Source organism: Aptenodytes patagonicus, chromosome 7 (assembly GCF_965638725.1).
Source record: "Aptenodytes patagonicus chromosome 7, bAptPat1.pri.cur, whole genome shotgun sequence".
NCBI classification, from domain to species: domain Eukaryota; kingdom Metazoa; phylum Chordata; class Aves; order Sphenisciformes; family Spheniscidae; genus Aptenodytes; species Aptenodytes patagonicus.
The window spans coordinates 64252347-64280066 of NC_134955.1; the positions used below are offsets into that span (position 1 = coordinate 64252347).

A 27720-nucleotide genomic window follows, 5' to 3' on the forward strand; every position below is an offset into this window, starting at 1 on the left:
TAAGAGTGCACTTGAGATTTTATGGCAAAAAGTCAGATTGCTTTAGTGTCTCCTTGATGCAAGATGATGCAAAGGGCAAAAGTAACTTACCTGCAAACTGCTTTGCCTCAACCAAGAGCAATTGCTGTAAGTATGCTGAGCGGCCAGAGGTTGAGTTATCACATACGCTATGTATGTGTGTGAATGTATTTTAATATATAGTGATGGTTTCTGTGACAAAAACAATATCTAAATCATGATGTCTCATGACTTGCTTCCTTGCCGTTCCACTTTGGTACCAGGAGGCAGCCTGATTTCCAGCTGACTTCTCTCCAAACTCCCCGGTTTGCACATGCTGGTGGGTGGACTATATGCCCTTGTTTAGTTTCTTTTCTCTTCACTGCACTGAGGAGGACACAGGGAAATTGAAAGCCAGCCAGACACACACCAACGTGAACAGGGAGGGAGTGCCTGTGATATGTGAGCCGTTAGGAATCAGTACGAAGAAAAGCTTTTAGGATGCCAATCTCAAATGGTTTGGGCCAAACCATTTTTCCGAGGTGAGCAGCTGCAGTGGATCTGCAGCGGAGCAGAGGATCGGGGTGTACAGGGAAGTTTCCTGAACCAGGGAAATCTCAGAGGAGTGGAGAGACCCACCGGGAGCTTGCAGCTCATGCGAGAGTGGCTGATGAGCCCCCATACCTATAGAAGAAACCCCTAGGGAGACCTAGTTTAAGGGGATTAAGGGAAAATCAAATGATGGTGATTGGTGGCTGTCTTGATCACAGTTACCACAAAGTAGTTGAGTTTCAAATCGTTGGTGATAGGAAAAAAACTGCCAGCAAAACTTTGACCCTGGATATGGGGAGAGTAGACTTCAGGCTGCTGAAGGAACTAGTTAGTAAGGTCCCCTGCGAATCTGCTTTTGAAGGTGTTGGGGTCCATGAATGCTGGTCACATTTTAAGAGCCATCTCTTAAAAGCAGAGGAGCAGGTGATTCCAAAGTGTCAGATGTCAAGCAAGCGAGGCAAAAGGATGGCTTGTCTGAGCAGGGTTCTTCTTCTAGAACTTAGGTGGAGAAGGAAAGTGTATGGACATTGGAGGCAAGGACAGGCGACACAGGAGGACTACAGAGATGGTGTTGGCAACTGTAGGGAGAAAATTTGTGGAGCCAAAGCTTGATTAGAGTTCAAGCTGGCCAGCACTGTGAAGGACAACATGAAGGGCTTTTTTAAATATGTTAATAGCAAAAAGAGGATCAGAGATAACATTGTTCTGTTACTTTATGCGGTTGGTCACCTCACAAACAGGGATGCAGACAAAGCAGAGATGTTTAATGCCTTCTTTGCCTCTGTCTTTAACACTGATGATGGGCCCTGGAACCCCTGGAGCCCTGTGTTGGAAGACTGTGACTAGGGGCATGAGAAACCCCCAGCCGACTCTGAACTTGTTTGAGACTTGTTGCTCCAGCTGGATGCACATAAGTCTATGGGGCCCAAGGGGATTCATCCCAGGGTACTGAAAGAGCTGGCCGATGTCATTGTGGGATCTCTCTCCATTATTTTTCAATGGTCTTGGGAGTCTGGAGAGGTCCCAGTTGACTGGAAGCTGGCAAATGTTGTCCCAATTTTCAGGAAGGGTAAGAAGGAAGACCCTGGTAATTAAAGGCCTGTCAGTCTCACTTCAGTGCCTGGTAAAATTATGGAGAAGGTTATTCTGGAAGTTACTGAAAAACACTTGAGAGACAATGCAGTCATTGGTCATAGCCAGCATGGGTTCATGAGGGGAAAGTCCTGCTTAACTAACTTAATTTCCTTTTATGACAAGGTCACCCATCTAGTTGACCAACAGAAGCCAGTAGATATGGGGGTTTTTTTATTTTAGCAAAGCTTTTGGTACTGTCTCTCACAGTATCCTTCTGGACAAAATGTCCAGCATACAGCTAGACAAGTCCATAATACATTGGGTGAACATTTGGCCAACGGGTCGTGCTCAAAGAGTTATAGTAAATGTAGCATATAGTAAATAATTACATCAGGCTGGTGGCCAGTCACCAGTGGGGTTCCCCAGGGCTCAATTTTAGGGCCAGTGCTCTTTAATGTTTTTATAAATGATCTGGACGCAGAAATCAAATGTACATTAAGTGAGTTTGCCAATGATACTAATTTAGGAGGAGCTGTGGACTCCCTCAAGGGTAGAGAGGCCTTACAGAGAGATCTGGATAGACTAGAGAGCTGGGCAATCACCAACCGTATGAAATCTAACAAGAGCAAGTGCTGGATTCTGCACCTGGGATGGGGTAATCCTGGTTATACGTACAAATTGGGGGATGAGAGGCTGGAGAGCAGCCCCACAGAAAGGTTCTTCACTGAGGGGGTGCTTGGTCACTGGAACAGGCTCCCCAGGGCAGTAGTCACAGCACCAAGCCTGTCAGAGTTCAAGGAGCATCTGGACAATGCTTTTAGTCATATGGTTTAGTTTTAGGTAGTCCTGTGAGGAGCAGGAAGTTGGACTTGATGATCCTTATGGGTCCCTTCCAACTTGAGATAGTCTATGATTCTGATTCTAATGTAAACAGCCTCAAGCTATGCCAATTAAATTTATTATCTGTTTTCACCTGTCATCATTGACAGTTTTGATTGGTGAGCACTGCAAAACCAATCCTGCAGTCCACTGGGGATGGGTTTTTTCTGTTTTCTTTCATTCAGCTCAACTAGAAAACTCTTACACATTGAGGCAGACCTCAAATACCTAGCCTATTTTCTATTTACTACCTGACTGCAATCATCTCTTAGCTTGGGGAATACCCAGATGCTGGCTTGGAGAGGTGAGGGGACAAGTAGTCCCTCCTCGCTCCCTGGACGGTACCCAGAGCAGCACGCACAGGCCATGAGACCGCATTGCAGCTGTTTCCATCCATAGCACATCTGGATCCTGTCCTGACTCTGCCTCCTGCATCGTGTCAAGGTAGCTCACGGAGTTCTGTGGTTTCCTATTCTGCAGAGGAGAATTACCACTGCTTTTGTTTTCAGGAGCAGAGGGGGGGCCACATTTGCCTGCTATGCAGACCTCAAGCTCTGCCTTAGCAGATGTATTTTTAAGCCAGTAATTTTCCATATGACTTTATGCTATAGACAAGGCCTGTTGAAGGGTGTAGAATAGAGAGTGCCAAACATGCACAAAATCTGTAATTATACATATCTCAGCACAGACCTTCACTTCAGTCTTACAGTTTGCTAGGCTGAGGCACTCAGAGAGTAGAGAAACAGCTGCTTCTGTTTCAGGTCAGTTAAGTGTTGTGTCAGGATCGAAGCATTCTTTTAGGCTGTTGTAAAATACAGCACTTAAACTGAGAAATGACTAGTTTTTCCAGTCCTGTACTTTCTGGTTTGGTGCTACAAAAGGCATATTGCTGGAGAAAATACCTTGAGTTGCAGTGGTCCTACCAAACCCAGAAAGGTCATTATAACCACTGAAGCTTAAGAGTAATTGTTTGGGCTGTTTTACTTTAGGAAAGGATATCACTGGAAAGGCTGCCCTATGTTTACCCTTTGCAGTGGCTACACCCAGGGTCAAGGACATGGTCTGATTTTCCAGTTAGAAAGCAAAGAAGTCCAGTATTGTAAATCTAGCACATTGCATGCCGTGAACTGCCATCAATGTGTCATAATGAATGCGAGCACATTGCTGAAGCATACTGCTCCTTAGCAGGTAATTCCTGGCCATTCAAAAGTACCCCAAATACAGGTATCTATTAATCCAGCTGTTGTCTCATCAGACATATTTGCTTTAATTCCTTGCTCCTAATTATTTCCTGTATTACATATCATAGGAACTAGCCTACAGGTAATTTTAATATGTTGCTTGCAAAGAAAAGACAACATCCTCAATAACAGTAAAGCTTGGCTGTAACAAGTCGTGATTAGCACCATTTGATCCTAACCATTTGTTTCCTTGGGCTGTCAAATAAAGGCAACAATCCTTTGATGTATGGCGACAGCGGGATTCTGTGTCAACCTGCACTGCCAATAACCACCCATGTCCTGTGACATCCACGCTAAGCTGCACATTTGCATAGATTGGCATCTTTTCAGGTATAAATTATCCAACAGCATACCTTTCCATTGGGAAGTGATGTGGTGACCAACCCTCCCATCTAGCTGCCTAGAGTATCAAGCAGCCTAAAGCATCTGACAAGAGCAATATGTGACAGAGAGAGAATACTGTATCCTTCTTGCCAGTGTAGTTCCCAATGCCTTGCTTGATGTCAAGGAGTCAGGACACAGGAGAAAAAAGATATATAGATTAGTTTGGAACCACAAAAGCATGCAGGAATGCCACTTCCACCAACAAATGCAAACTTACTGGGTTTCCTCTGGCAATATTCCAGTTTAAAGGTGAGGGGGGTGGGGGGGAAGACATGCCTTGGCTTTTTTCTCCATATGACTAGTCTCAGCACACAGTCTACCTTGAAACTATCGACTCTCTCATAAGCCATTTCTTGATTCAGCTATACCAAACCTTCTCATAGACGTATCTGGAAATGCTGGGCTCCCATTTGAGCCAAGCAGGTTTTGCTGGAAGTGCCCTTTTCTTCCATCTAGGCAGAGTTCTTGGCTTTTACATGTTTGACTAACATCTCCAGGTGTCTCATGGGTGGGTGGAGTGGTAGCTCCCAGACAGTTTCCCTGCCTATAGCACGTTTCACTCATGACCAATGATCCTGCTCTTTCTGGGAAAATTTGGATCTGCTATACATTTGATGTGCAATTGATCTGGGTATGGAGAGAGTGTCTGATGCATCCTAGAAGTGTTAGACTCACTGTTATACACATATTTGGGTTTGGGAAATCCATGACAAATAGGGCACCTTTAGGAAATGTGTTGCTATGCATTCAGGCTTCATAGTGCAGAGATTGGTAACTTTTAATGTGTAAAGTGTAACTGATGCCTCCAAAATTATAGCTATATAAAAAAACCCAGCTAGACTATATTGGCTGAGACAACCGAGAAGTGCAAGGGGTGAGGGGAAAGCAATGCATTTTATTCCACTTAGTCCCCCTCCACATCTGAGTTTATAAGGAATCTGAGACACAGCATTTAAGATTTCCTAGAAGTGGGCTCAGTCTTTAAGAGGAGAGACTGCAATGGTTTTAAAGATACTAAAACTACTTTAGTACTGTGAAAAAGCAAATGAAAAAAACAAGTTCTAGGAACAGGGGAAAGACAGATAAACAGAATATGAAGAGGATGGAATAGAAACTGGAGGGGAAAAGAATAAAACCTGAAAAAAAAAAAATCCCTAACAACGTCCCTCCCTCCGAACACACTCTCCCAATCACATACACAGAGCTCCACAGAGGCCAGTTTAACATCAGGAATTTGTATTGCTTTCAGTCGTTGTGTTGTGTCGTCTGATATAAAGGACCAGTTCATCAATAATGAGGAAACCAGTTAAGCACCTGATTATCTCCCATCTTGTGTCTAAGTCCCACTGACTTCAGCAAGTTGAAATCATTGGCCAAAAGTCAAAGGAAGTGCACGCTTACTCACCATTGCTTTGGATCAGAGTGCTTCGGGGAAGGGATTACAGCCGTTCTAGGAATGTAAAACTGGCTATCAAATCCAGACTGTCCCACTTGCAGGAATGATGGAGCAGATGTTGAGACCAGAGGGATCTTCAGAACTTCTGTTCTGCACCTCATTCCTCCTCCCCAACCACCTACCATACACTTCTTAAGACTCTCTAACATAGTCTACACATTTATTTGATTGGGGAGCATCTAACAAAGCTTTGGATACACTCATGTACAAAAATATGCAGCTAGGTTTGAACCCTGCCCAGGAGGAACACGAGCAGGTACCCTGCAAATACTTCCAAAAAGAGGCTCTGCCATCTGCTGTCTAATTACACGAAAACGTAGAGAAAGAAGAGAGGAGAGAGGCGAGGCGAGGCGAGGCGAGGCGAGGCGAGGCGAGGCGAGGCGAGGCGAGGCGAGGCGAGGCGAGGCGAGGCGAGGAGAGGAGAGGAGACGAGAGGAGAGGAGAGGAGAGGAGAGGAGAGGAGAGGAGAGGAGAGGAGAGGAGAGGAGAGGAGAGGAGAGGAGAGGAGAGGAGAGGAGAGGAGAGGAGAGGAGAGGAGAGGAGAGGAGGAGCCTGTAAATTCCTCTCCGGCAATGACTTCATGCCGCGGCTGCAGCCAGCTGTCGGGGTGGGCGGCTTCCTAGAAGGCTGGAATGCCTGTGGAGAAGACCTTGTCTGTCGCCTGCTTGTGCCCCTGAAGCCACCCCCCGGGCACTCCTTCCACCTCGAGCTGGGCACCGAAGGGGAGATGCTGGTGAGGAGCTCCCGCCTGCGTGTGGAGCTGGAGTGCACGTGCACAGGGGAGCGGCGGCTGGGGGGCACGCTCTGCTTCCTCCACCACCCTGAGGACGAGCTGATGAGCAGTCAGGAAGCCAGCCTCCTACAAACCCTCTGCACCGGCTCGTACCTCAACGTGCAGAAAACCACCTTCTGGCTCCAGGAGCTGATGACAGCAGCCTGCGTTGCTGCGCCTCTGATGACCAGGGGCAAGGTAACGGTGCTGCCCTCCACACGCTTCTGCAAGCTCAAGCTAACCAACGCCTTCGAGAGACCCCTCTCCATCGAGCTGATCTTGGCGGTGCAGCAAGGCAACTCGGACACGCTCGTGAGCATGGAGTAGGCAGACGTCAGTGGTACCAGCAGTGCGAGGTGGCCGAAGAGAGAGCGAGCCAAAGAGAGAGCATGAGGTGGCCGAAGAGGCCGCTTGCTGCAAGGAGGCTTGCGACAGAGACTGCGTTACCACCTGGACAGCGACTGCCCACCCTCTTTCACGAGACTCCATTCCCTCCGGGACCTTTAGCCTGGGCAAAGATGCCAATAAATCTCTCTGGTTTTTAAAAGCTGCTTGTAAATGCGCTGAGAGAAGAAGGAACTGGGGCTGGATGTGCCAGCCATTAACTCTCTTGGGATGTGACCGTAGCGGGGTGGAAAGAAGTTGCATAGCTTACACCAGGCTGCAGAGAGCCAGGAGCCAGGTGACGAACCTCTGCTGACGTGGTGGGTTAACCCTGGCTGGCTGCCAGGTGCCCACCAAGCCGCTCTCTCATTCCCCCTCCTCAGCAGGACGGGGGGAGGAAATGAGATGAAAAAGCTCGTGGGTCCAGATAAGGACAGGGAGGTTGCTTACCAATTACCGTCACAGGCAAAACACACTCGACTTGGGGAAAATTAATTTCATTTATTGCCGTTCAGAAACAGGGTAGGATGGTGGGTAGCAAAGTCAAAACTAAAAAACACCTTCCCCCATCCCCCACCCCTTCTTCCCAGGCACAACCTCACTCCTTCACTCCCAACTCCTTTACCTCCTGCCACCGAGCAGCACAGGGGATGGGGAATGGGGGTTGCAGTCAGTTCATAATATTCGTCCTTCCCACGGGTCCTTCCCACGGGCTGCAGTTCTTCGAGGACTGCTCTGGCGCGGCTCCCCCACGGGCCACAGCTCTTCCCACACAACCTGCTCCTGTCTTGGCTCCTCTCTACGAGCCACAGCTCACGTCAGGACCCTGGTCCGGTGTGGGCTCTCCACAGTAGAAGATAAGGAAAGAAAGAAAAGGCGGGAGTGGGGCACAATACAGAAGAAAAAGGGAAGAAAAGGAAGGGAAAAGGGAGACGGACGAGAAGAGGAGAAAGAAGAGGCAGGAGAAAAAACGAAGAAACGGGAGAAGAAAAGAGGGGAAGAAAAAAGGAAACAGAAAAGGGAGAAGAAAAGTAAATGGAGCAGAAAGGAAGGGGAGAGGCGAGGCCAGGCAAGGCCAGGTGAGGCGAGGGCGTGCCTGTGATGCGCTCTGGCGCCTGTGACAGCACAAGGGACGAGTCACAATGGGGGCAGTTGTCAGGGCCAACAGCAGGCAGCGCTGCGCCAGTACGGCCTGGGCCAGCGGTGAGTGCGCACGCAGCGGGGAGGTTGGGCTGGGCTGGACGAGGGCCGGGGCAGAAACGCAGGCCCCCGGGGAGGGGGGTCCGACCCTGAGGCGAGGGCCTGGCGCTGGGGGGAGCGCCGTGGGCAGGGCACAGTGCTGCCAGCGCCGGGGCTGGGCTCCCGCCGCCGCTCCCCCCACCCAGCCCCACTGAGCCCCCTTCTCTCCCCTCTCCTGCAGGCCATGGCTCTGGTGATACTGTTCGCCTTGGGTGCGCTGGGCATCATCCAGACGCCACTGGAGGTCGGAGATGAGCTGGCTGCGGCTGTGCGCCAGCACGTGCAGCAGCGTGTGGAGCAGCTGACCCAGGAGTTGGCTCGGATGCTTGAAGAGATGGAGCAGAGCCCCCAGGAGCTGAGCGGGGCGGTCAGGGGAGCCCTGCTCTTTGCTGCCTTGCAGCAGCAGCACTTCTGGGCTTTTGCTGGAGGCTTGGTCCTGCTCTTTTGGCTCTGCTGGTGGCTCTGGAAGAGGAGCCGTGAGCCAGGAAGCAGCAGCAAGCATGGCAGCTCCAGAAGCCTGGAGGACGAGGAGGAGGAGGAGGAGGAGGAGGAGGAGGAGGAGGAGGAGGAGGAGGAGGAGGAGGAGGAGAAGGAGGAGGAGGAGGAGAAGGCGGAGGAGGAGAAGGCGGAGGAGGAGAAGGAGGAGGAGGAGGAAGAGCCATTATATACGGACAGGTTTCTGGACGAGTACACATCGTGGCCACTGCCGAACAGGCAAAGAACATGTGCAGTGGTGGAAAAGCTGGTGAACGACCTTCTCGGGGTCTGCCGAATCCTCTCCGGCAACGACTTCATGCCGCGGCTGCAGCCAGCTGTCGGGGTGGGCGGCTTCCTAGAAGGCTGGAATGCCTGTGGAGAAGACCTTGTCTGTCGCCTGCTTGTGCCCCTGAAGCCACCCCCCGGGCACTCCTTCCACCTCGAGCTGGGCACCGAAGGGGAGACGCTGGTGAGGAGCTCCCGCCTGCGTGTGGAGCTGGAGTGCACGTGCACAGGGGAGCGGCGGCTGGGGGACATGCTCTGCTTCCTCCACCACCCTGAGGACGAGCTGATGAGCAGTCAGGAAGCCAGCCTCCTACAAACCCTCTGCACCGGCTCGTACCTCAACGTGCAGAAAACCACCTTCTGGCTCCAGGAGCTGATGACAGCAGCCTGCGTTGCTGCGCCTCTGATGACCAGGGGCAAGGTAACGGTGCTGCCCTCCACACGCTTCTGCAAGCTCAAGCTAACCAACGCCTTCGAGAGACCCCTCTCCATTGAGCTGATCTTGGCGGTGCAGCAAGGCAACTCGGACACGCTCGTGAGCATGGAGTAGGCAGACGTCAGTGGTACCAGCAGTGCGAGGTGGCCGAAGAGAGAGCGAGCCAAAGAGAGAGCATGAGGTGGCCGAAGAGGCCGCTCGCTGCAAGGAGGCTTGCGACAGAGACTGCGTTACCACCTGGACAGCGACTGCCCACCCTCTTTCACGAGACTCCATTCCCTCCGGGACCTTTAGCCTGGGCAAAGATGCCAATAAATCTCTCTGTTTTTTAAAAGCTGCTTGTAAATGCGCTGAGAGAAGAAGGAACGGGGGCTGGATGCGCCAGCCATTAACTCTCTTGGGATGTGACCGTAGCGGGGTGGAAAGAAGTTGCATAGCTTACACCAGGCTGCAGAGAGCCAGGAGCCAGGTGACGAACCTCTGCTGACGTGGTGGGTTAACCCTGGCTGGCTGCCAGGTGCCCACCAAGCCGCTCTCTCATTCCCCCTCCTCAGCAGGACGGGGGGAGGAAATGAGATGAAAAAGCTCGTGGGTCCAGATAAGGACAGGGAGGTTGCTTACCAATTACCGTCACAGGCAAAACACACTCGACTTAGGGAAAATTAATTTCATTTATTGCCGTTCAGAAACAGGGTAGGATGGTGGGTAGCAAAGTCAAAACTAAAAAACACCTTCCCCCATCCCCCACCCCTTCTTCCCAGGCACAACCTCACTCCTTCACTCCCAACTCCTTTACCTCCTGCCACCGAGCAGCACAGGGGATGGGGAATGGGGGTTGCAGTCAGTTCATAATATTCGTCCTTCCCACGGGTCCTTCCCACGGGCTGCAGTTCTTCGAGGACTGCTCTGGCGCGGCTCCCCCACGGGCCACAGCTCTTCCCACACAACCTGCTCCTGTCTTGGCTCCTCTCCACGAGCCACAGCTCACGTCAGGACCCTGGTCCGGTGTGGGCTCTCCACAGTAGAAGATAAGGAAAGAAAGAAAAGGCGGGAGTGGGGCACAATACAGAAGAAAAAGGGAAGAAAAGGAAGGGAAAAGGGAGACGGACGAGAAGAGGAGAAAGAAGAGGCAGGAGAAAAAACGAAGAAACGGGAGAAGAAAAGAGGGGAAGAAAAAAGGAAACAGAAAAGGGAGAAGAAAAGTAAATGGAGCAGAAAGGAAGGGGAGAGGCGAGGCCAGGCAAGGCCAGGTGAGGCGAGGGCGTGCCTGTGATGCGCTCTGGCGCCTGTGACAGCACAAGGGACGAGTCACAGTGGGGGCAGTTGTCAGGGCCAACAGCAGGCAGCGCTGCGCCAGTACGGCCTGGGCCAGCGGTGAGTGCGCACGCAGCGGGGAGGTTGGGCTGGGCTGGACGAGGGCCGGGGCAGAAACGCAGGCCCCCGGGGAGGGGGGTCCGACCCTGAGGCGAGGGCCTGGCGCTGGGGGGAGCGCCGTGGGCAGGGCACAGTGCTGCCAGCGCCGGGGCTGGGCTCCCGCCGCCGCTCCCCCCACCCAGCCCCACTGAGCCCCCTTCTCTCCCCTCTCCTGCAGGCCATGGCTCTGGTGATACTGTTCGCCTTGAGTGCGCTGGGTATCATCCAGACGCCACTGGAGGTCGGAGATGAGCTGGCTGCGGCTGTGCGCCAGCACGTGCAGCAGCGTGTGGAGCAGCTGACCCAGGAGTTGGCTCGGATGCTTGAAGAGATGGAGCAGAGCCCCCAGGAGCTGAGCGGGGCGGTCAGGGGAGCCCTGCTCTTTGCTGCCTTGCAGCAGCAGCACTTCTGGGCTTTTGCTGGAGGCTTGGTCCTGCTCTTTTGGCTCTGCTGGTGGCTCTGGAAGAGGAGCCGTGAGCCAGGAAGCAGCAGCAAGCATGGCAGCTCCAGAAGCCTGGAGGAGGAGGAGGAGGAGGAGGAGGAGGAGGAGGAGGAGGAGGAGGAGGAGAAGGAGGAGGAGGAGGAGAAGGCGGAGGAGGAGAAGGCGGAGGAGGAGAAGGAGGAGGAGGAGGAAGAGCCATTATATACGGACAGGTTTCTGGACGAGTACACATCGTGGCCACTGCCGAACAGGCAAAGAACATGTGCAGTGGTGGAAAAGCTGGTGAACGACCTTCTCGGGGTCTGCCGAATCCTCTCCGGCAACGACTTCATGCCGCGGCTGCAGCCAGCTGTCGGGGTGGGCGGCTTCCTAGAAGGCTGGAATGCCTGTGGAGAAGACCTTGTCTGTCGCCTGCTTGTGCCCCTGAAGCCACCCCCCGGGCACTCCTTCCACCTCGAGCTGGGCACCGAAGGGGAGATGCTGGTGAGGAGCTCCCGCCTGCGTGTGGAGCTGGAGTGCACGTGCACAGGGGAGCGGCGGCTGGGGGACACGCTCTGCTTCCTCCACCACCCTGAGGACGAGCTGATGAGCAGTCAGGAAGCCAGCCTCCTACAAACCCTCTGCACCGGCTCGTACCTCAACGTGCAGAAAACCACCTTCTGGCTCCTGGAGCTGATGACAGCAGCCTGCGTTGCTGCGCCTCTGATGACCAGGGGCAAGGTAACGGTGCTGCCCTCCACACGCTTCTGCAAGCTCAAGCTAACCAACGCCTTCGAGAGACCCCTCTCCATTGAGCTGATCTTGGCGGTGCAGCAAGGCAACTCGGACACGCTCGTGAGCATGGAGTAGGCAGACGTCAGTGGTACCAGCAGTGCGAGGTGGCCGAAGAGAGAGCGAGCCAAAGAGAGAGCATGAGGTGGCCGAAGAGGCCGCTCGCTGCAAGGAGGCTTGCGACAGAGACTGCGTTACCACCTGGACAGCGACTGCCCACCCTCTTTCACGAGACTCCATTCCCTCCGGGACCTTTAGCCTGGGCAAAGATGCCAATAAATCTCTCTGTTTTTTAAAAGCTGCTTGTAAATGCGCTGAGAGAAGAAGGAACGGGGGCTGGATGCGCCAGCCATTAACTCTCTTGGGATGTGACCGTAGCGGGGTGGAAAGAAGTTGCATAGCTTACACCAGGCTGCAGAGAGCCAGGAGCCAGGTGACGAACCTCTGCTGACGTGGTGGGTTAACCCTGGCTGGCTGCCAGGTGCCCACCAAGCCGCTCTCTCATTCCCCCTCCTCAGCAGGACGGGGGGAGGAAATGAGATGAAAAAGCTCGTGGGTCCAGATAAGGACAGGGAGGTTGCTTACCAATTACCGTCACAGGCAAAACACACTCGACTTGGGGAAAATTAATTTCATTTATTGCCGTTCAGAAACAGGGTAGGATGGTGGGTAGCAAAGTCAAAACTAAAAAACACCTTCCCCCATCCCCCACCCCTTCTTCCCAGGCACAACCTCACTCCTTCACTCCCAACTCCTTTACCTCCTGCCACCGAGCAGCACAGGGGATGGGGAATGGGGGTTGCAGTCAGTTCATAATATTCGTCCTTCCCACGGGTCCTTCCCACGGGCTGCAGTTCTTCGAGGACTGCTCTGGCGCGGCTCCCCCACGGGCCACAGCTCTTCCCACACAACCTGCTCCTGTCTTGGCTCCTCTCTACGAGCCACAGCTCACGTCAGGACCCTGGTCCGGTGTGGGCTCTCCACAGTAGAAGATAAGGAAAGAAAGAAAAGGCGGGAGTGGGGCACAATACAGAAGAAAAAGGGAAGAAAAGGAAGGGAAAAGGGAGACGGACGAGAAGAGGAGAAAGAAGAGGCAGGAGAAAAAACGAAGAAACGGGAGAAGAAAAGAGGGGAAGAAAAAAGGAAACAGAAAAGGGAGAAGAAAAGTAAATGGAGCAGAAAGGAAGGGGAGAGGCGAGGCCAGGCAAGGCCAGGTGAGGCGAGGGCGTGCCTGTGATGCGCTCTGGCGCCTGTGACAGCACAAGGGACGAGTCACAATGGGGGCAGTTGTCAGGGCCAACAGCAGGCAGCGCTGCGCCAGTACGGCCTGGGCCAGCGGTGAGTGCGCACGCAGCGGGGAGGTTGGGCTGGGCTGGACGAGGGCCGGGGCAGAAACGCAGGCCCCCGGGGAGGGGGGTCCGACCCTGAGGCGAGGGCCTGGCGCTGGGGGGAGCGCCGTGGGCAGGGCACAGTGCTGCCAGCGCCGGGGCTGGGCTCCCGCTGCCGCTCCCCCCACCCAGCCCCACTGAGCCCCCTTCTCTCCCCTCTCCTGCAGGCCATGGCTCTGGTGATACTGTTCGCCTTGGGTGCGCTGGGCATCATCCAGACGCCACTGGAGGTCGGAGATGAGCTGGCTGCGGCTGTGCGCCAGCACGTGCAGCAGCGTGTGGAGCAGCTGACCCAGGAGTTGGCTCGGATGCTTGAAGAGATGGAGCAGAGCCCCCAGGAGCTGAGCGGGGCGGTCAGGGGAGCCCTGCTCTTTGCTGCCTTGCAGCAGCAGCACTTCTGGGCTTTTGCTGGAGGCTTGGTCCTGCTCTTTTGGCTCTGCTGGTGGCTCTGGAAGAGGAGCCGTGAGCCAGGAAGCAGCAGCAAGCATGGCAGCTCCAGAAGCCTGGAGGACGAGGAGGAGGAGGAGGAGGAGGAGGAGGAGGAGGAGGAGGAGGAGGAGGAGGAGGAGGAAGGAGGAGGAGGAGGAGAAGGCGGAGGAGGAGAAGGCGGAGGAGGAGAAGGAGGAGGAGGAGGAAGAGCCATTATATACGGACAGGTTTCTGGACGAGTACACATCGTGGCCACTGCCGAACAGGCAAAGAACATGTGCAGTGGTGGAAAAGCTGGTGAACGACCTTCTCGGGGTCTGCCGAATCCTCTCCGGCAACGACTTCATGCCGCGGCTGCAGCCAGCTGTCGGGGTGGGCGGCTTCCTAGAAGGCTGGAATGCCTGTGGAGAAGACCTTGTCTGTCGCCTGCTTGTGCCCCTGAAGCCACCCCCCGGGCACTCCTTCCACCTCGAGCTGGGCACCGAAGGGGAGATGCTGGTGAGGAGCTCCCGCCTGCGTGTGGAGCTGGAGTGCACGTGCACAGGGGAGCGGCGGCTGGGGGACACGCTCTGCTTCCTCCACCACCCTGAGGACGAGCTGATGAGCAGTCAGGAAGCCAGCCTCCTACAAACCCTCTGCACCGGCTCGTACCTCAACGTGCAGAAAACCACCTTCTGGCTCCAGGAGCTGATGACAGCAGCCTGCGTTGCTGCGCCTCTGATGACCAGGGGCAAGGTAACGGTGCTGCCCTCCACACGCTTCTGCAAGCTCAAGCTAACCAACGCCTTCGAGAGACCCCTCTCCATCGAGCTGATCTTGGCGGTGCAGCAAGGCAACTCGGACACGCTCGTGAGCATGGAGTAGGCAGACGTCAGTGGTACCAGCAGTGCGAGGTGGCCGAAGAGAGAGCGAGCCAAAGAGAGAGCATGAGGTGGCCGAAGAGGCCGCTCGCTGCAAGGAGGCTTGCGACAGAGACTGCGTTACCACCTGGACAGCGACTGCCCACCCTCTTTCACGAGACTCCATTCCCTCCGGGACCTTTAGCCTGGGCAAAGATGCCAATAAATCTCTCTGTTTTTTAAAAGCTGCTTGTAAATGCGCTGAGAGAAGAAGGAACGGGGGCTGGATGCGCCAGCCATTAACTCTCTTGGGATGTGACCGTAGCGGGGTGGAAAGAAGTTGCATAGCTTACACCAGGCTGCAGAGAGCCAGGAGCCAGGTGACGAACCTCTGCTGACGTGGTGGGTTAACCCTGGCTGGCTGCCAGGTGCCCACCAAGCCGCTCTCTCATTCCCCCTCCTCAGCAGGACGGGGGGAGGAAATGAGATGAAAAAGCTCGTGGGTCCAGATAAGGACAGGGAGGTTGCTTACCAATTACCGTCACAGGCAAAACACACTCGACTTAGGGAAAATTAATTTCATTTATTGCCGTTCAGAAACAGGGTAGGATGGTGGGTAGCAAAGTCAAAACTAAAAAACACCTTCCCCCATCCCCCACCCCTTCTTCCCAGGCACAACCTCACTCCTTCACTCCCAACTCCTTTACCTCCTGCCACCGAGCAGCACAGGGGATGGGGAATGGGGGTTGCAGTCAGTTCATAATATTCGTCCTTCCCACGGGTCCTTCCCACGGGCTGCAGTTCTTCGAGGACTGCTCTGGCGCGGCTCCCCCACGGGCCACAGCTCTTCCCACACAACCTGCTCCTGTCTTGGCTCCTCTCCACGAGCCACAGCTCACGTCAGGACCCTGGTCCGGTGTGGGCTCTCCACAGTAGAAGATAAGGAAAGAAAGAAAAGGCGGGAGTGGGGCACAATACAGAAGAAAAAGGGAAGAAAAGGAAGGGAAAAGGGAGACGGACGAGAAGAGGAGAAAGAAGAGGCAGGAGAAAAAACGAAGAAACGGGAGAAGAAAAGAGGGGAAGAAAAAAGGAAACAGAAAAGGGAGAAGAAAAGTAAATGGAGCAGAAAGGAAGGGGAGAGGCGAGGCCAGGCAAGGCCAGGTGAGGCGAGGGCGTGCCTGTGATGCGCTCTGGCGCCTGTGACAGCACAAGGGACGAGTCACAGTGGGGGCAGTTGTCAGGGCCAACAGCAGGCAGCGCTGCGCCAGTACGGCCTGGGCCAGCGGTGAGTGCGCACGCAGCGGGGAGGTTGGGCTGGGCTGGACGAGGGCCGGGGCAGAAACGCAGGCCCCCGGGGAGGGGGGTCCGACCCTGAGGCGAGGGCCTGGCGCTGGGGGGAGCGCCGTGGGCAGGGCACAGTGCTGCCAGCGCCGGGGCTGGGCTCCCGCCGCCGCTCCCCCCACCCAGCCCCACTGAGCCCCCTTCTCTCCCCTCTCCTGCAGGCCATGGCTCTGGTGATACTGTTCGCCTTGAGTGCGCTGGGTATCATCCAGACGCCACTGGAGGTCGGAGATGAGCTGGCTGCGGCTGTGCGCCAGCACGTGCAGCAGCGTGTGGAGCAGCTGACCCAGGAGTTGGCTCGGATGCTTGAAGAGATGGAGCAGAGCCCCCAGGAGCTGAGCGGGGCGGTCAGGGGAGCCCTGCTCTTTGCTGCCTTGCAGCAGCAGCACTTCTGGGCTTTTGCTGGAGGCTTGGTCCTGCTCTTTTGGCTCTGCTGGTGGCTCTGGAAGAGGAGCCGTGAGCCAGGAAGCAGCAGCAAGCATGGCAGCTCCAGAAGCCTGGAGGAGGAGGAGGAGGAGGAGGAGGAGGAGGAGGAGGAGGAGGAGGAGGAGAAGGAGGAGGAGGAGGAGAAGGCGGAGGAGGAGAAGGCGGAGGAGGAGAAGGAGGAGGAGGAGGAAGAGCCATTATATACGGACAGGTTTCTGGACGAGTACACATCGTGGCCACTGCCGAACAGGCAAAGAACATGTGCAGTGGTGGAAAAGCTGGTGAACGACCTTCTCGGGGTCTGCCGAATCCTCTCCGGCAACGACTTCATGCCGCGGCTGCAGCCAGCTGTCGGGGTGGGCGGCTTCCTAGAAGGCTGGAATGCCTGTGGAGAAGACCTTGTCTGTCGCCTGCTTGTGCCCCTGAAGCCACCCCCCGGGCACTCCTTCCACCTCGAGCTGGGCACCGAAGGGGAGATGCTGGTGAGGAGCTCCCGCCTGCGTGTGGAGCTGGAGTGCACGTGCACAGGGGAGCGGCGGCTGGGGGACACGCTCTGCTTCCTCCACCACCCTGAGGACGAGCTGATGAGCAGTCAGGAAGCCAGCCTCCTACAAACCCTCTGCACCGGCTCGTACCTCAACGTGCAGAAAACCACCTTCTGGCTCCTGGAGCTGATGACAGCAGCCTGCGTTGCTGCGCCTCTGATGACCAGGGGCAAGGTAACGGTGCTGCCCTCCACACGCTTCTGCAAGCTCAAGCTAACCAACGCCTTCGAGAGACCCCTCTCCATTGAGCTGATCTTGGCGGTGCAGCAAGGCAACTCGGACACGCTCGTGAGCATGGAGTAGGCAGACGTCAGTGGTACCAGCAGTGCGAGGTGGCCGAAGAGAGAGCGAGCCAAAGAGAGAGCATGAGGTGGCCGAAGAGGCCGCTCGCTGCAAGGAGGCTTGCGACAGAGACTGCGTTACCACCTGGACAGCGACTGCCCACCCTCTTTCACGAGACTCCATTCCCTCCGGGACCTTTAGCCTGGGCAAAGATGCCAATAAATCTCTCTGTTTTTTAAAAGCTGCTTGTAAATGCGCTGAGAGAAGAAGGAACTGGGGCTGGATGCGCCAGCCATTAACTCTCTTGGGATGTGACCGTAGCGGGGTGGAAAGAAGTTGCATAGCTTACACCAGGCTGCAGAGAGCCAGGAGCCAGGTGACGAACCTCTGCTGACGTGGTGGGTTAACCCTGGCTGGCTGCCAGGTGCCCACCAAGCCGCTCTCTCATTCCCCCTCCTCAGCAGGACGGGGGGAGGAAATGAGATGAAAAAGCTCGTGGGTCCAGATAAGGACAGGGAGGTTGCTTACCAATTACCGTCACAGGCAAAACACACTCGACTTGGGGAAAATTAATTTCATTTATTGCCGTTCAGAAACAGGGTAGGATGGTGGGTAGCAAAGTCAAAACTAAAAAACACCTTCCCCCATCCCCCACCCCTTCTTCCCAGGCACAACCTCACTCCTTCACTCCCAACTCCTTTACCTCCTGCCACCGAGCAGCACAGGGGATGGGGAATGGGGGTTGCAGTCAGTTCATAATATTCGTCCTTCCCACGGGTCCTTCCCACGGGCTGCAGTTCTTCGAGGACTGCTCTGGCGCGGCTCCCCCACGGGCCACAGCTCTTCCCACACAACCTGCTCCTGTCTTGGCTCCTCTCTACGAGCCACAGCTCACGTCAGGACCCTGGTCCGGTGTGGGCTCTCCACAGTAGAAGATAAGGAAAGAAAGAAAAGGCGGGAGTGGGGCACAATACAGAAGAAAAAGGGAAGAAAAGGAAGGGAAAAGGGAGACGGACGAGAAGAGGAGAAAGAAGAGGCAGGAGAAAAAACGAAGAAACGGGAGAAGAAAAGAGGGGAAGAAAAAAGGAAACAGAAAAGGGAGAAGAAAAGTAAATGGAGCAGAAAGGAAGGGGAGAGGCGAGGCCAGGCAAGGCCAGGTGAGGCGAGGGCGTGCCTGTGATGCGCTCTGGCGCCTGTGACAGCACAAGGGACGAGTCACAATGGGGGCAGTTGTCAGGGCCAACAGCAGGCAGCGCTGCGCCAGTACGGCCTGGGCCAGCGGTGAGTGCGCACGCAGCGGGGAGGTTGGGCTGGGCTGGACGAGGGCCGGGGCAGAAACGCAGGCCCCCGGGGAGGGGGGTCCGACCCTGAGGCGAGGGCCTGGCGCTGGGGGGAGCGCCGTGGGCAGGGCACAGTGCTGCCAGCGCCGGGGCTGGGCTCCCGCTGCCGCTCCCCCCACCCAGCCCCACTGAGCCCCCTTCTCTCCCCTCTCCTGCAGGCCATGGCTCTGGTGATACTGTTCGCCTTGGGTGCGCTGGGCATCATCCAGACGCCACTGGAGGTCGGAGATGAGCTGGCTGCGGCTGTGCGCCAGCACGTGCAGCAGCGTGTGGAGCAGCTGACCCAGGAGTTGGCTCGGATGCTTGAAGAGATGGAGCAGAGCCCCCAGGAGCTGAGCGGGGCGGTCAGGGGAGCCCTGCTCTTTGCTGCCTTGCAGCAGCAGCACTTCTGGGCTTTTGCTGGAGGCTTGGTCCTGCTCTTTTGGCTCTGCTGGTGGCTCTGGAAGAGGAGCCGTGAGCCAGGAAGCAGCAGCAAGCATGGCAGCTCCAGAAGCCTGGAGGACGAGGAGGAGGAGGAGGAGGAGGAGGAGGAGGAGGAGGAGGAGGAGGAGGAGGAGGAGAAGGAGGAGGAGGAGGAGAAGGCGGAGGAGGAGAAGGCGGAGGAGGAGAAGGAGGAGGAGGAGGAAGAGCCATTATATACGGACAGGTTTCTGGACGAGTACACATCGTGGCCACTGCCGAACAGGCAAAGAACATGTGCAGTGGTGGAAAAGCTGGTGAACGACCTTCTCGGGGTCTGCCGAATCCTCTCCGGCAACGACTTCATGCCGCGGCTGCAGCCAGCTGTCGGGGTGGGCGGCTTCCTAGAAGGCTGGAATGCCTGTGGAGAAGACCTTGTCTGTCGCCTGCTTGTGCCCCTGAAGCCACCCCCCGGGCACTCCTTCCACCTCGAGCTGGGCACCGAAGGGGAGATGCTGGTGAGGAGCTCCCGCCTGCGTGTGGAGCTGGAGTGCACGTGCACAGGGGAGCGGCGGCTGGGGGACACGCTCTGCTTCCTCCACCACCCTGAGGACGAGCTGATGAGCAGTCAGGAAGCCAGCCTCCTACAAACCCTCTGCACCGGCTCGTACCTCAACGTGCAGAAAACCACCTTCTGGCTCCAGGAGCTGATGACAGCAGCCTGCGTTGCTGCGCCTCTGATGACCAGGGGCAAGGTAACGGTGCTGCCCTCCACACGCTTCTGCAAGCTCAAGCTAACCAACGCCTTCGAGAGACCCCTCTCCATCGAGCTGATCTTGGCGGTGCAGCAAGGCAACTCGGACACGCTCGTGAGCATGGAGTAGGCAGACGTCAGTGGTACCAGCAGTGCGAGGTGGCCGAAGAGAGAGCGAGCCAAAGAGAGAGCATGAGGTGGCCGAAGAGGCCGCTCGCTGCAAGGAGGCTTGCGACAGAGACTGCGTTACCACCTGGACAGCGACTGCCCACCCTCTTTCACGAGACTCCATTCCCTCCGGGACCTTTAGCCTGGGCAAAGATGCCAATAAATCTCTCTGTTTTTTAAAAGCTGCTTGTAAATGCGCTGAGAGAAGAAGGAACGGGGGCTGGATGCGCCAGCCATTAACTCTCTTGGGATGTGACCGTAGCGGGGTGGAAAGAAGTTGCATAGCTTACACCAGGCTGCAGAGAGCCAGGAGCCAGGTGACGAACCTCTGCTGACGTGGTGGGTTAACCCTGGCTGGCTGCCAGGTGCCCACCAAGCCGCTCTCTCATTCCCCCTCCTCAGCAGGACGGGGGGAGGAAATGAGATGAAAAAGCTCGTGGGTCCAGATAAGGACAGGGAGGTTGCTTACCAATTACCGTCACAGGCAAAACACACTCGACTTGGGGAAAATTAATTTCATTTATTGCCGTTCAGAAACAGGGTAGGATGGTGGGTAGCAAAGTCAAAACTAAAAAACACCTTCCCCCATCCCCCACCCCTTCTTCCCAGGCACAACCTCACTCCTTCACTCCCAACTCCTTTACCTCCTGCCACCGAGCAGCACAGGGGATGGGGAATGGGGGTTGCAGTCAGTTCATAATATTCGTCCTTCCCACGGGTCCTTCCCATGGTCTGCAGTTCTTCGAGGACTGCTCTGGTGCGGCTCCCCCACGGGCCACAGCTCTTCCCACACAACCTGCTCCTGTCTTGGCTCCTCTCTACGAGCCACAGCTCACGTCAGGACCCTGGTCCGGTGTGGGCTCTCCACAGTAGAAGATAAGGAAAGAAAGAAAAGGCGGGAGTGGGGCACAATACAGAAGAAAAAGGGAAGAAAAGGAAGGGAAAAGGGAGACGGACGAGAAGAGGAGAAAGAAGAGGCAGGAGAAAAAATGAAGAAACGGGAGAAGAAAAGAGGGGAAGAAAAAAGGAAACAGAAAAGGGAGAAGAAAAGTAAATGGAGCAGAAAGGAAGGGGAGAGGCGAGGCCAGGCAAGGCCAGGTGAGGCGAGGGCGTGCCTGTGATGCGCTCTGGCGCCTGTGACAGCACAAGGGACGAGTCACAATGGGGGCAGTTGTCAGGGCCAACAGCAGGCAGCGCTGCGCCAGTACGGCCTGGGCCAGCGGTGAGTGCGCACGCAGTGGGGAGGTTGGGCTGGGCTGGACGAGGGCCGGGGCAGAAACGCAGGCCCCCGGGGAGGGGGGTCCGACCCTGAGGCGAGGGCCTGGCGCTGGGGGGAGCGCTGTGGGCAGGGCACAGTGCTGCCAGCGCCGGGGCTGGGCTCCCGCTGCCGCTCCCCCCACCCAGCCCCACTGAGCCCCCTTCTCTCCCCTCTCCTGCAGGCCATGGCTCTGGTGATACTGTTCGCCTTGAGTGCGCTGGGCATCATCCAGACGCCACTGGAGGTCGGAGATGAGCTGGCTGCGGCTGTGCGCCAGCACGTGCAGCAGCGTGTGGAGCAGCTGACCCAGGAGTTGGCTCGGATGCTTGAAGAGATGGAGCAGAGCCCCCAGGAGCTGAGCGGGGCGGTCAGGGGAGCCCTGCTCTTTGCTGCCTTGCAGCAGCAGCACTTCTGGGCTTTTGCTGGAGGCTTGGTCCTGCTCTTTTGGCTCTGCTGGTGGCTCTGGAAGAGGAGCCGTGAGCCAGGAAGCAGCAGCAAGCATGGCAGCTCCAGAAGCCTGGAGGACGAGGAGGAGGAGGAGGAGGAGGAGGAGGAGGAGGAGGAGGAGGAGGAGGAGGAGGAGAAGGAGGAGGAGGAGGAGAAGGCGGAGGAGGAGAAGGCGGAGGAGGAGAAGGAGGAGGAGGAGGAAGAGCCATTATATACGGACAGGTTTCTGGACGAGTACACATCGTGGCCACTGCCGAACAGGCAAAGAACATGTGCAGTGGTGGAAAAGCTGGTGAACGACCTTCTCGGGGTCTGCCGAATCCTCTCCGGCAACGACTTCATGCCGCGGCTGCAGCCAGCTGTCGGGGTGGGCGGCTTCCTAGAAGGCTGGAATGCCTGTGGAGAAGACCTTGTCTGTCGCCTGCTTGTGCCCCTGAAGCCACCCCCCGGGCACTCCTTCCACCTCGAGCTGGGCACCGAAGGGGAGATGCTGGTGAGGAGCTCCCGCCTGCGTGTGGAGCTGGAGTGCACGTGCACAGGGGAGCGGCGGCTGGGGGACACGCTCTGCTTCCTCCACCACCCTGAGGACGAGCTGATGAGCAGTCAGGAAGCCAGCCTCCTACAAACCCTCTGCACCGGCTCGTACCTCAACGTGCAGAAAACCACCTTCTGGCTCCAGGAGCTGATGACAGCAGCCTGCGTTGCTGCGCCTCTGATGACCAGGGGCAAGGTAACGGTGCTGCCCTCCACACGCTTCTGCAAGCTCAAGCTAACCAACGCCTTCGAGAGACCCCTCTCCATTGAGCTGATCTTGGCGGTGCAGCAAGGCAACTCGGACACGCTCGTGAGCATGGAGTAGGCAGACGTCAGTGGTACCAGCAGTGCGAGGTGGCCGAAGAGAGAGCGAGCCAAAGAGAGAGCATGAGGTGGCCGAAGAGGCCGCTCGCTGCAAGGAGGCTTGCGACAGAGACTGCGTTACCACCTGGACAGCGACTGCCCACCCTCTTTCACGAGACTCCATTCCCTCCGGGACCTTTAGCCTGGGCAAAGATGCCAATAAATCTCTCTGTTTTTTAAAAGCTGCTTGTAAATGCGCTGAGAGAAGAAGGAACGGGGGCTGGATGCGCCAGCCATTAACTCTCTTGGGATGTGACCGTAGCGGGGTGGAAAGAAGTTGCATAGCTTACACCAGGCTGCAGAGAGCCAGGAGCCAGGTGACGAACCTCTGCTGACGTGGTGGGTTAACCCTGGCTGGCTGCCAGGTGCCCACCAAGCCGCTCTCTCATTCCCCCTCCTCAGCAGGACGGGGGGAGGAAATGAGATGAAAAAGCTCGTGGGTCCAGATAAGGACAGGGAGGTTGCTTACCAATTACCGTCACAGGCAAAACACACTCGACTTGGGGAAAATTAATTTCATTTATTGCCGTTCAGAAACAGGGTAGGATGGTGGGTAGCAAAGTCAAAACTAAAAAACACCTTCCCCCATCCCCCCCACCCCTTCTTCCCAGGCACAACCTCACTCCTTCACTCCCAACTCCTTTACCTCCTGCCACCGAGCAGCACAGGGGATGGGGAATGGGGGTTGCAGTCAGTTCATAATATTCGTCCTTCCCACGGGTCCTTCCCACGGGCTGCAGTTCTTCGAGGACTGCTCTGGCGCGGCTCCCCCACGGGCCACAGCTCTTCCCACACAACCTGCTCCTGTCTTGGCTCCTCTCTACGAGCCACAGCTCACGTCAGGACCCTGGTCCGGTGTGGGCTCTCCACAGTAGAAGATAAGGAAAGAAAGAAAAGGCGGGAGTGGGGCACAATACAGAAGAAAAAGGGAAGAAAAGGAAGGGAAAAGGGAGACGGACGAGAAGAGGAGAAAGAAGAGGCAGGAGAAAAAACGAAGAAACGGGAGAAGAAAAGAGGGGAAGAAAAAAGGAAACAGAAAAGGGAGAAGAAAAGTAAATGGAGCAGAAAGGAAGGGGAGAGGCGAGGCCAGGCAAGGCCAGGTGAGGCGAGGGCGTGCCTGTGATGCGCTCTGGCGCCTGTGACAGCACAAGGGACGAGTCACAATGGGGGCAGTTGTCAGGGCCAACAGCAGGCAGCGCTGCGCCAGTACGGCCTGGGCCAGCGGTGAGTGCGCACGCAGTGGGGAGGTTGGGCTGGGCTGGACGAGGGCCGGGGCAGAAACGCAGGCCCCCGGGGAGGGGGGTCCGACCCTGAGGCGAGGGCCTGGCGCTGGGGGGAGCGCTGTGGGCAGGGCACAGTGCTGCCAGCGCCGGGGCTGGGCTCCCGCTGCCGCTCCCCCCACCCAGCCCCACTGAGCCCCCTTCTCTCCCCTCTCCTGCAGGCCATGGCTCTGGTGATACTGTTCGCCTTGGGTGCGCTGGGCATCATCCAGACGCCACTGGAGGTCGGAGATGAGCTGGCTGCGGCTGTGCGCCAGCACGTGCAGCAGCGTGTGGAGCAGCTGACCCAGGAGTTGGCTCGGATGCTTGAAGAGATGGAGCAGAGCCCCCAGGAGCTGAGCGGGGCGGTCAGGGGAGCCCTGCTCTTTGCTGCCTTGCAGCAGCAGCACTTCTGGGCTTTTGCTGGAGGCTTGGTCCTGCTCTTTTGGCTCTGCTGGTGGCTCTGGAAGAGGAGCCGTGAGCCAGGAAGCAGCAGCAAGCATGGCAGCTCCAGAAGCCTGGAGGAGGAGGAGGAGGAGGAGGAGGAGGAGGAGGAGGAGGAGGAGGAGGAGGAGGAGAAGGAGGAGGAGGAGGAGAAGGCGGAGGAGGAGAAGGCGGAGGAGGAGAAGGAGGAGGAGGAGGAAGAGCCATTATATACGGACAGGTTTCTGGACGAGTACACATCGTGGCCACTGCCGAACAGGCAAAGAACATGTGCAGTGGTGGAAAAGCTGGTGAACGACCTTCTCGGGGTCTGCCGAATCCTCTCCGGCAACGACTTCATGCCGCGGCTGCAGCCAGCTGTCGGGGTGGGCGGCTTCCTAGAAGGCTGGAATGCCTGTGGAGAAGACCTTGTCTGTCGCCTGCTTGTGCCCCTGAAGCCACCCCCCGGGCACTCCTTCCACCTCGAGCTGGGCACCGAAGGGGAGATGCTGGTGAGGAGCTCCCGCCTGCGTGTGGAGCTGGAGTGCACGTGCACAGGGGAGCGGCGGCTGGGGGACACGCTCTGCTTCCTCCACCACCCTGAGGACGAGCTGATGAGCAGTCAGGAAGCCAGCCTCCTACAAACCCTCTGCACCGGCTCGTACCTCAACGTGCAGAAAACCACCTTCTGGCTCCAGGAGCTGATGACAGCAGCCTGCGTTGCTGCGCCTCTGATGACCAGGGGCAAGGTAACGGTGCTGCCCTCCACACGCTTCTGCAAGCTCAAGCTAACCAACGCCTTCGAGAGACCCCTCTCCATTGAGCTGATCTTGGCGGTGCAGCAAGGCAACTCGGACACGCTCGTGAGCATGGAGTAGGCAGACGTCAGTGGTACCAGCAGTGCGAGGTGGCCGAAGAGAGAGCGAGCCAAAGAGAGAGCATGAGGTGGCCGAAGAGGCCGCTCGCTGCAAGGAGGCTTGCGACAGAGACTGCGTTACCACCTGGACAGCGACTGCCCACCCTCTTTCACGAGACTCCATTCCCTCCGGGACCTTTAGCCTGGGCAAAGATGCCAATAAATCTCTCTGTTTTTTAAAAGCTGCTTGTAAATGCGCTGAGAGAAGAAGGAACGGGGGCTGGATGCGCCAGCCATTAACTCTCTTGGGATGTGACCGTAGCGGGGTGGAAAGAAGTTGCATAGCTTACACCAGGCTGCAGAGAGCCAGGAGCCAGGTGACGAACCTCTGCTGACGTGGTGGGTTAACCCTGGCTGGCTGCCAGGTGCCCACCAAGCCGCTCTCTCATTCCCCCTCCTCAGCAGGACGGGGGGAGGAAATGAGATGAAAAAGCTCGTGGGTCCAGATAAGGACAGGGAGGTTGCTTACCAATTACCGTCACAGGCAAAACACACTCGACTTGGGGAAAATTAATTTCATTTATTGCCGTTCAGAAACAGGGTAGGATGGTGGGTAGCAAAGTCAAAACTAAAAAACACCTTCCCCCATCCCCCACCCCTTCTTCCCAGGCACAACCTCACTCCTTCACTCCCAACTCCTTTACCTCCTGCCACCGAGCAGCACAGGGGATGGGGAATGGGGGTTGCAGTCAGTTCATAATATTCGTCCTTCCCACGGGTCCTTCCCATGGGCTGCAGTTCTTCGAGGACTGCTCTGGTGCGGCTCCCCCACGGGCCACAGCTCTTCCCACACAACCTGCTCCTGTCTTGGCTCCTCTCTACGAGCCACAGCTCACGTCAGGACCCTGGTCCGGTGTGGGCTCTCCACAGTAGAAGATAAGGAAAGAAAGAAAAGGCGGGAGTGGGGCACAATACAGAAGAAAAAGGGAAGAAAAGGAAGGGAAAAGGGAGACGGACGAGAAGAGGAGAAAGAAGAGGCAGGAGAAAAAACGAAGAAACGGGAGAAGAAAAGAGGGGAAGAAAAAAGGAAACAGAAAAGGGAGAAGAAAAGTAAATGGAGCAGAAAGGAAGGGGAGAGGCGAGGCCAGGCAAGGCCAGGTGAGGCGAGGGCGTGCCTGTGATGCGCTCTGGCGCCTGTGACAGCACAAGGGACGAGTCACAATGGGGGCAGTTGTCAGGGCCAACAGCAGGCAGCGCTGCGCCAGTACGGCCTGGGCCAGCGGTGAGTGCGCACGCAGTGGGGAGGTTGGGCTGGGCTGGACGAGGGCCGGGGCAGAAACGCAGGCCCCCGGGGAGGGGGGTCCGACCCTGAGGCGAGGGCCTGGCGCTGGGGGGAGCGCTGTGGGCAGGGCACAGTGCTGCCAGCGCCGGGGCTGGGCTCCCGCTGCCGCTCCCCCCACCCAGCCCCACTGAGCCCCCTTCTCTCCCCTCTCCTGCAGGCCATGGCTCTGGTGATACTGTTCGCCTTGGGTGCGCTGGGCATCATCCAGACGCCACTGGAGGTCGGAGATGAGCTGGCTGCGGCTGTGCGCCAGCACGTGCAGCAGCGTGTGGAGCAGCTGACCCAGGAGTTGGCTCGGATGCTTGAAGAGATGGAGCAGAGCCCCCAGGAGCTGAGCGGGGCGGTCAGGGGAGCCCTGCTCTTTGCTGCCTTGCAGCAGCAGCACTTCTGGGCTTTTGCTGGAGGCTTGGTCCTGCTCTTTTGGCTCTGCTGGTGGCTCTGGAAGAGGAGCCGTGAGCCAGGAAGCAGCAGCAAGCATGGCAGCTCCAGAAGCCTGGAGGACGAGGAGGAGGAGGAGGAGGAGGAGGAGGAGGAGGAGGAGGAGGAGGAGGAGGAGGAGGAGAAGGAGGAGGAGGAGGAGAAGGCGGAGGAGGAGAAGGCGGAGGAGGAGAAGGAGGAGGAGGAGGAAGAGCCATTATATACGGACAGGTTTCTGGACGAGTACACATCGTGGCCACTGCCGAACAGGCAAAGAACATGTGCAGTGGTGGAAAAGCTGGTGAACGACCTTCTCGGGGTCTGCCGAATCCTCTCCGGCAACGACTTCATGCCGCGGCTGCAGCCAGCTGTCGGGGTGGGCGGCTTCCTAGAAGGCTGGAATGCCTGTGGAGAAGACCTTGTCTGTCGCCTGCTTGTGCCCCTGAAGCCACCCCCCGGGCACTCCTTCCACCTCGAGCTGGGCACCGAAGGGGAGATGCTGGTGAGGAGCTCCCGCCTGCGTGTGGAGCTGGAGTGCACGTGCACAGGGGAGCGGCGGCTGGGGGACACGCTCTGCTTCCTCCACCACCCTGAGGACGAGCTGATGAGCAGTCAGGAAGCCAGCCTCCTACAAACCCTCTGCACCGGCTCGTACCTCAACATGCAGAAAACCACCTTCTGGCTCCAGGAGCTGATGACAGCAGCCTGCGTTGCTGCGCCTCTGATGACCAGGGGCAAGGTAACGGTGCTGCCCTCCACACGCTTCTGCAAGCTCAAGCTAACCAACGCCTTCGAGAGACCCCTCTCCATTGAGCTGATCTTGGCGGTGCAGCAAGGCAACTCGGACACGCTCGTGAGCATGGAGTAGGCAGACGTCAGTGGTACCAGCAGTGCGAGGTGGCCGAAGAGAGAGCGAGCCAAAGAGAGAGCATGAGGTGGCCGAAGAGGCCGCTCGCTGCAAGGAGGCTTGCGACAGAGACTGCGTTACCACCTGGACAGCGACTGCCCACCCTCTTTCACGAGACTCCATTCCCTCCGGGACCTTTAGCCTGGGCAAAGATGCCAATAAATCTCTTTGTTTTTTAAAAGCTGCTTGTAAATGCGCTGA

At 56.9% G+C, this 27720-nt stretch overlaps 9 protein-coding genes across 9 annotated transcripts; all 9 read left to right on the plus strand.

Moving 5' to 3' along the window:
- Positions 1 to 6136: 6136 nt before the first annotated feature.
- Positions 6137 to 6700, plus strand: LOC143162957 (inositol 1,4,5-trisphosphate receptor-interacting protein-like 1; the record flags this gene model as incomplete). The annotated part of the gene is made up of 1 exon (XM_076343532.1): positions 6137 to 6700. A coding segment is annotated over one exon (546 nt), but the record flags the coding sequence as incomplete, so codon positions are not given.
- Positions 6701 to 8162: 1462 nt separating this feature from the next.
- On the plus strand, positions 8163 to 9341 carry LOC143162958 (inositol 1,4,5-trisphosphate receptor-interacting protein-like 1). Its single transcript, XM_076343533.1, has 2 exons — positions 8163 to 8505; positions 8617 to 9341. Exons 1-2 carry the CDS (start codon positions 8163 to 8165, stop codon positions 9288 to 9290), a joined length of 1017 nt encoding a protein of 338 aa, XP_076199648.1. The 3' UTR covers positions 9291 to 9341.
- Positions 9342 to 10770: 1429 nt separating this feature from the next.
- Positions 10771 to 11931, plus strand: LOC143162959 (inositol 1,4,5-trisphosphate receptor-interacting protein-like 1). The gene is made up of 2 exons (XM_076343534.1): positions 10771 to 11113; positions 11207 to 11931. Exons 1-2 carry the CDS (start codon positions 10771 to 10773, stop codon positions 11878 to 11880), a joined length of 1017 nt encoding a protein of 338 aa, XP_076199649.1. The 3' UTR covers positions 11881 to 11931.
- A 1429-nt stretch (positions 11932 to 13360) lies between these two features.
- On the plus strand, positions 13361 to 14534 carry LOC143162960 (inositol 1,4,5-trisphosphate receptor-interacting protein-like 1). The gene is made up of 2 exons (XM_076343535.1): positions 13361 to 13703; positions 13810 to 14534. Exons 1-2 carry the CDS (start codon positions 13361 to 13363, stop codon positions 14481 to 14483), a joined length of 1017 nt encoding a protein of 338 aa, XP_076199650.1. The 3' UTR covers positions 14484 to 14534.
- Positions 14535 to 15963: 1429 nt separating this feature from the next.
- Positions 15964 to 17124, plus strand: LOC143162961 (inositol 1,4,5-trisphosphate receptor-interacting protein-like 1). The gene is made up of 2 exons (XM_076343537.1): positions 15964 to 16306; positions 16400 to 17124. Exons 1-2 carry the CDS (start codon positions 15964 to 15966, stop codon positions 17071 to 17073), a joined length of 1017 nt encoding a protein of 338 aa, XP_076199652.1. The 3' UTR covers positions 17074 to 17124.
- A 1429-nt stretch (positions 17125 to 18553) lies between these two features.
- LOC143162962 (inositol 1,4,5-trisphosphate receptor-interacting protein-like 1) lies at positions 18554 to 19726 on the plus strand. The gene is made up of 2 exons (XM_076343538.1): positions 18554 to 18956; positions 19029 to 19726. Exons 1-2 carry the CDS (start codon positions 18554 to 18556, stop codon positions 19673 to 19675), a joined length of 1050 nt encoding a protein of 349 aa, XP_076199653.1. The 3' UTR covers positions 19676 to 19726.
- Positions 19727 to 21155: 1429 nt separating this feature from the next.
- LOC143162963 (inositol 1,4,5-trisphosphate receptor-interacting protein-like 1) lies at positions 21156 to 22328 on the plus strand. Its single transcript, XM_076343539.1, has 2 exons — positions 21156 to 21549; positions 21631 to 22328. The coding sequence occupies exons 1-2, from the start codon at positions 21156 to 21158 to the stop codon at positions 22275 to 22277; spliced, it is 1041 nt and encodes a 346-aa protein (XP_076199654.1). The 3' UTR covers positions 22278 to 22328.
- Positions 22329 to 23759: 1431 nt separating this feature from the next.
- Positions 23760 to 24926, plus strand: LOC143162964 (inositol 1,4,5-trisphosphate receptor-interacting protein-like 1). The gene is made up of 2 exons (XM_076343540.1): positions 23760 to 24162; positions 24229 to 24926. The coding sequence occupies exons 1-2, from the start codon at positions 23760 to 23762 to the stop codon at positions 24873 to 24875; spliced, it is 1050 nt and encodes a 349-aa protein (XP_076199655.1). The 3' UTR covers positions 24876 to 24926.
- Positions 24927 to 26355: 1429 nt separating this feature from the next.
- Positions 26356 to 27531, plus strand: LOC143162966 (inositol 1,4,5-trisphosphate receptor-interacting protein-like 1). Its single transcript, XM_076343541.1, has 2 exons — positions 26356 to 26761; positions 26834 to 27531. The coding sequence occupies exons 1-2, from the start codon at positions 26356 to 26358 to the stop codon at positions 27478 to 27480; spliced, it is 1053 nt and encodes a 350-aa protein (XP_076199656.1). The 3' UTR covers positions 27481 to 27531.
- The last annotated feature ends 189 nt before the right edge of the window (positions 27532 to 27720 follow it).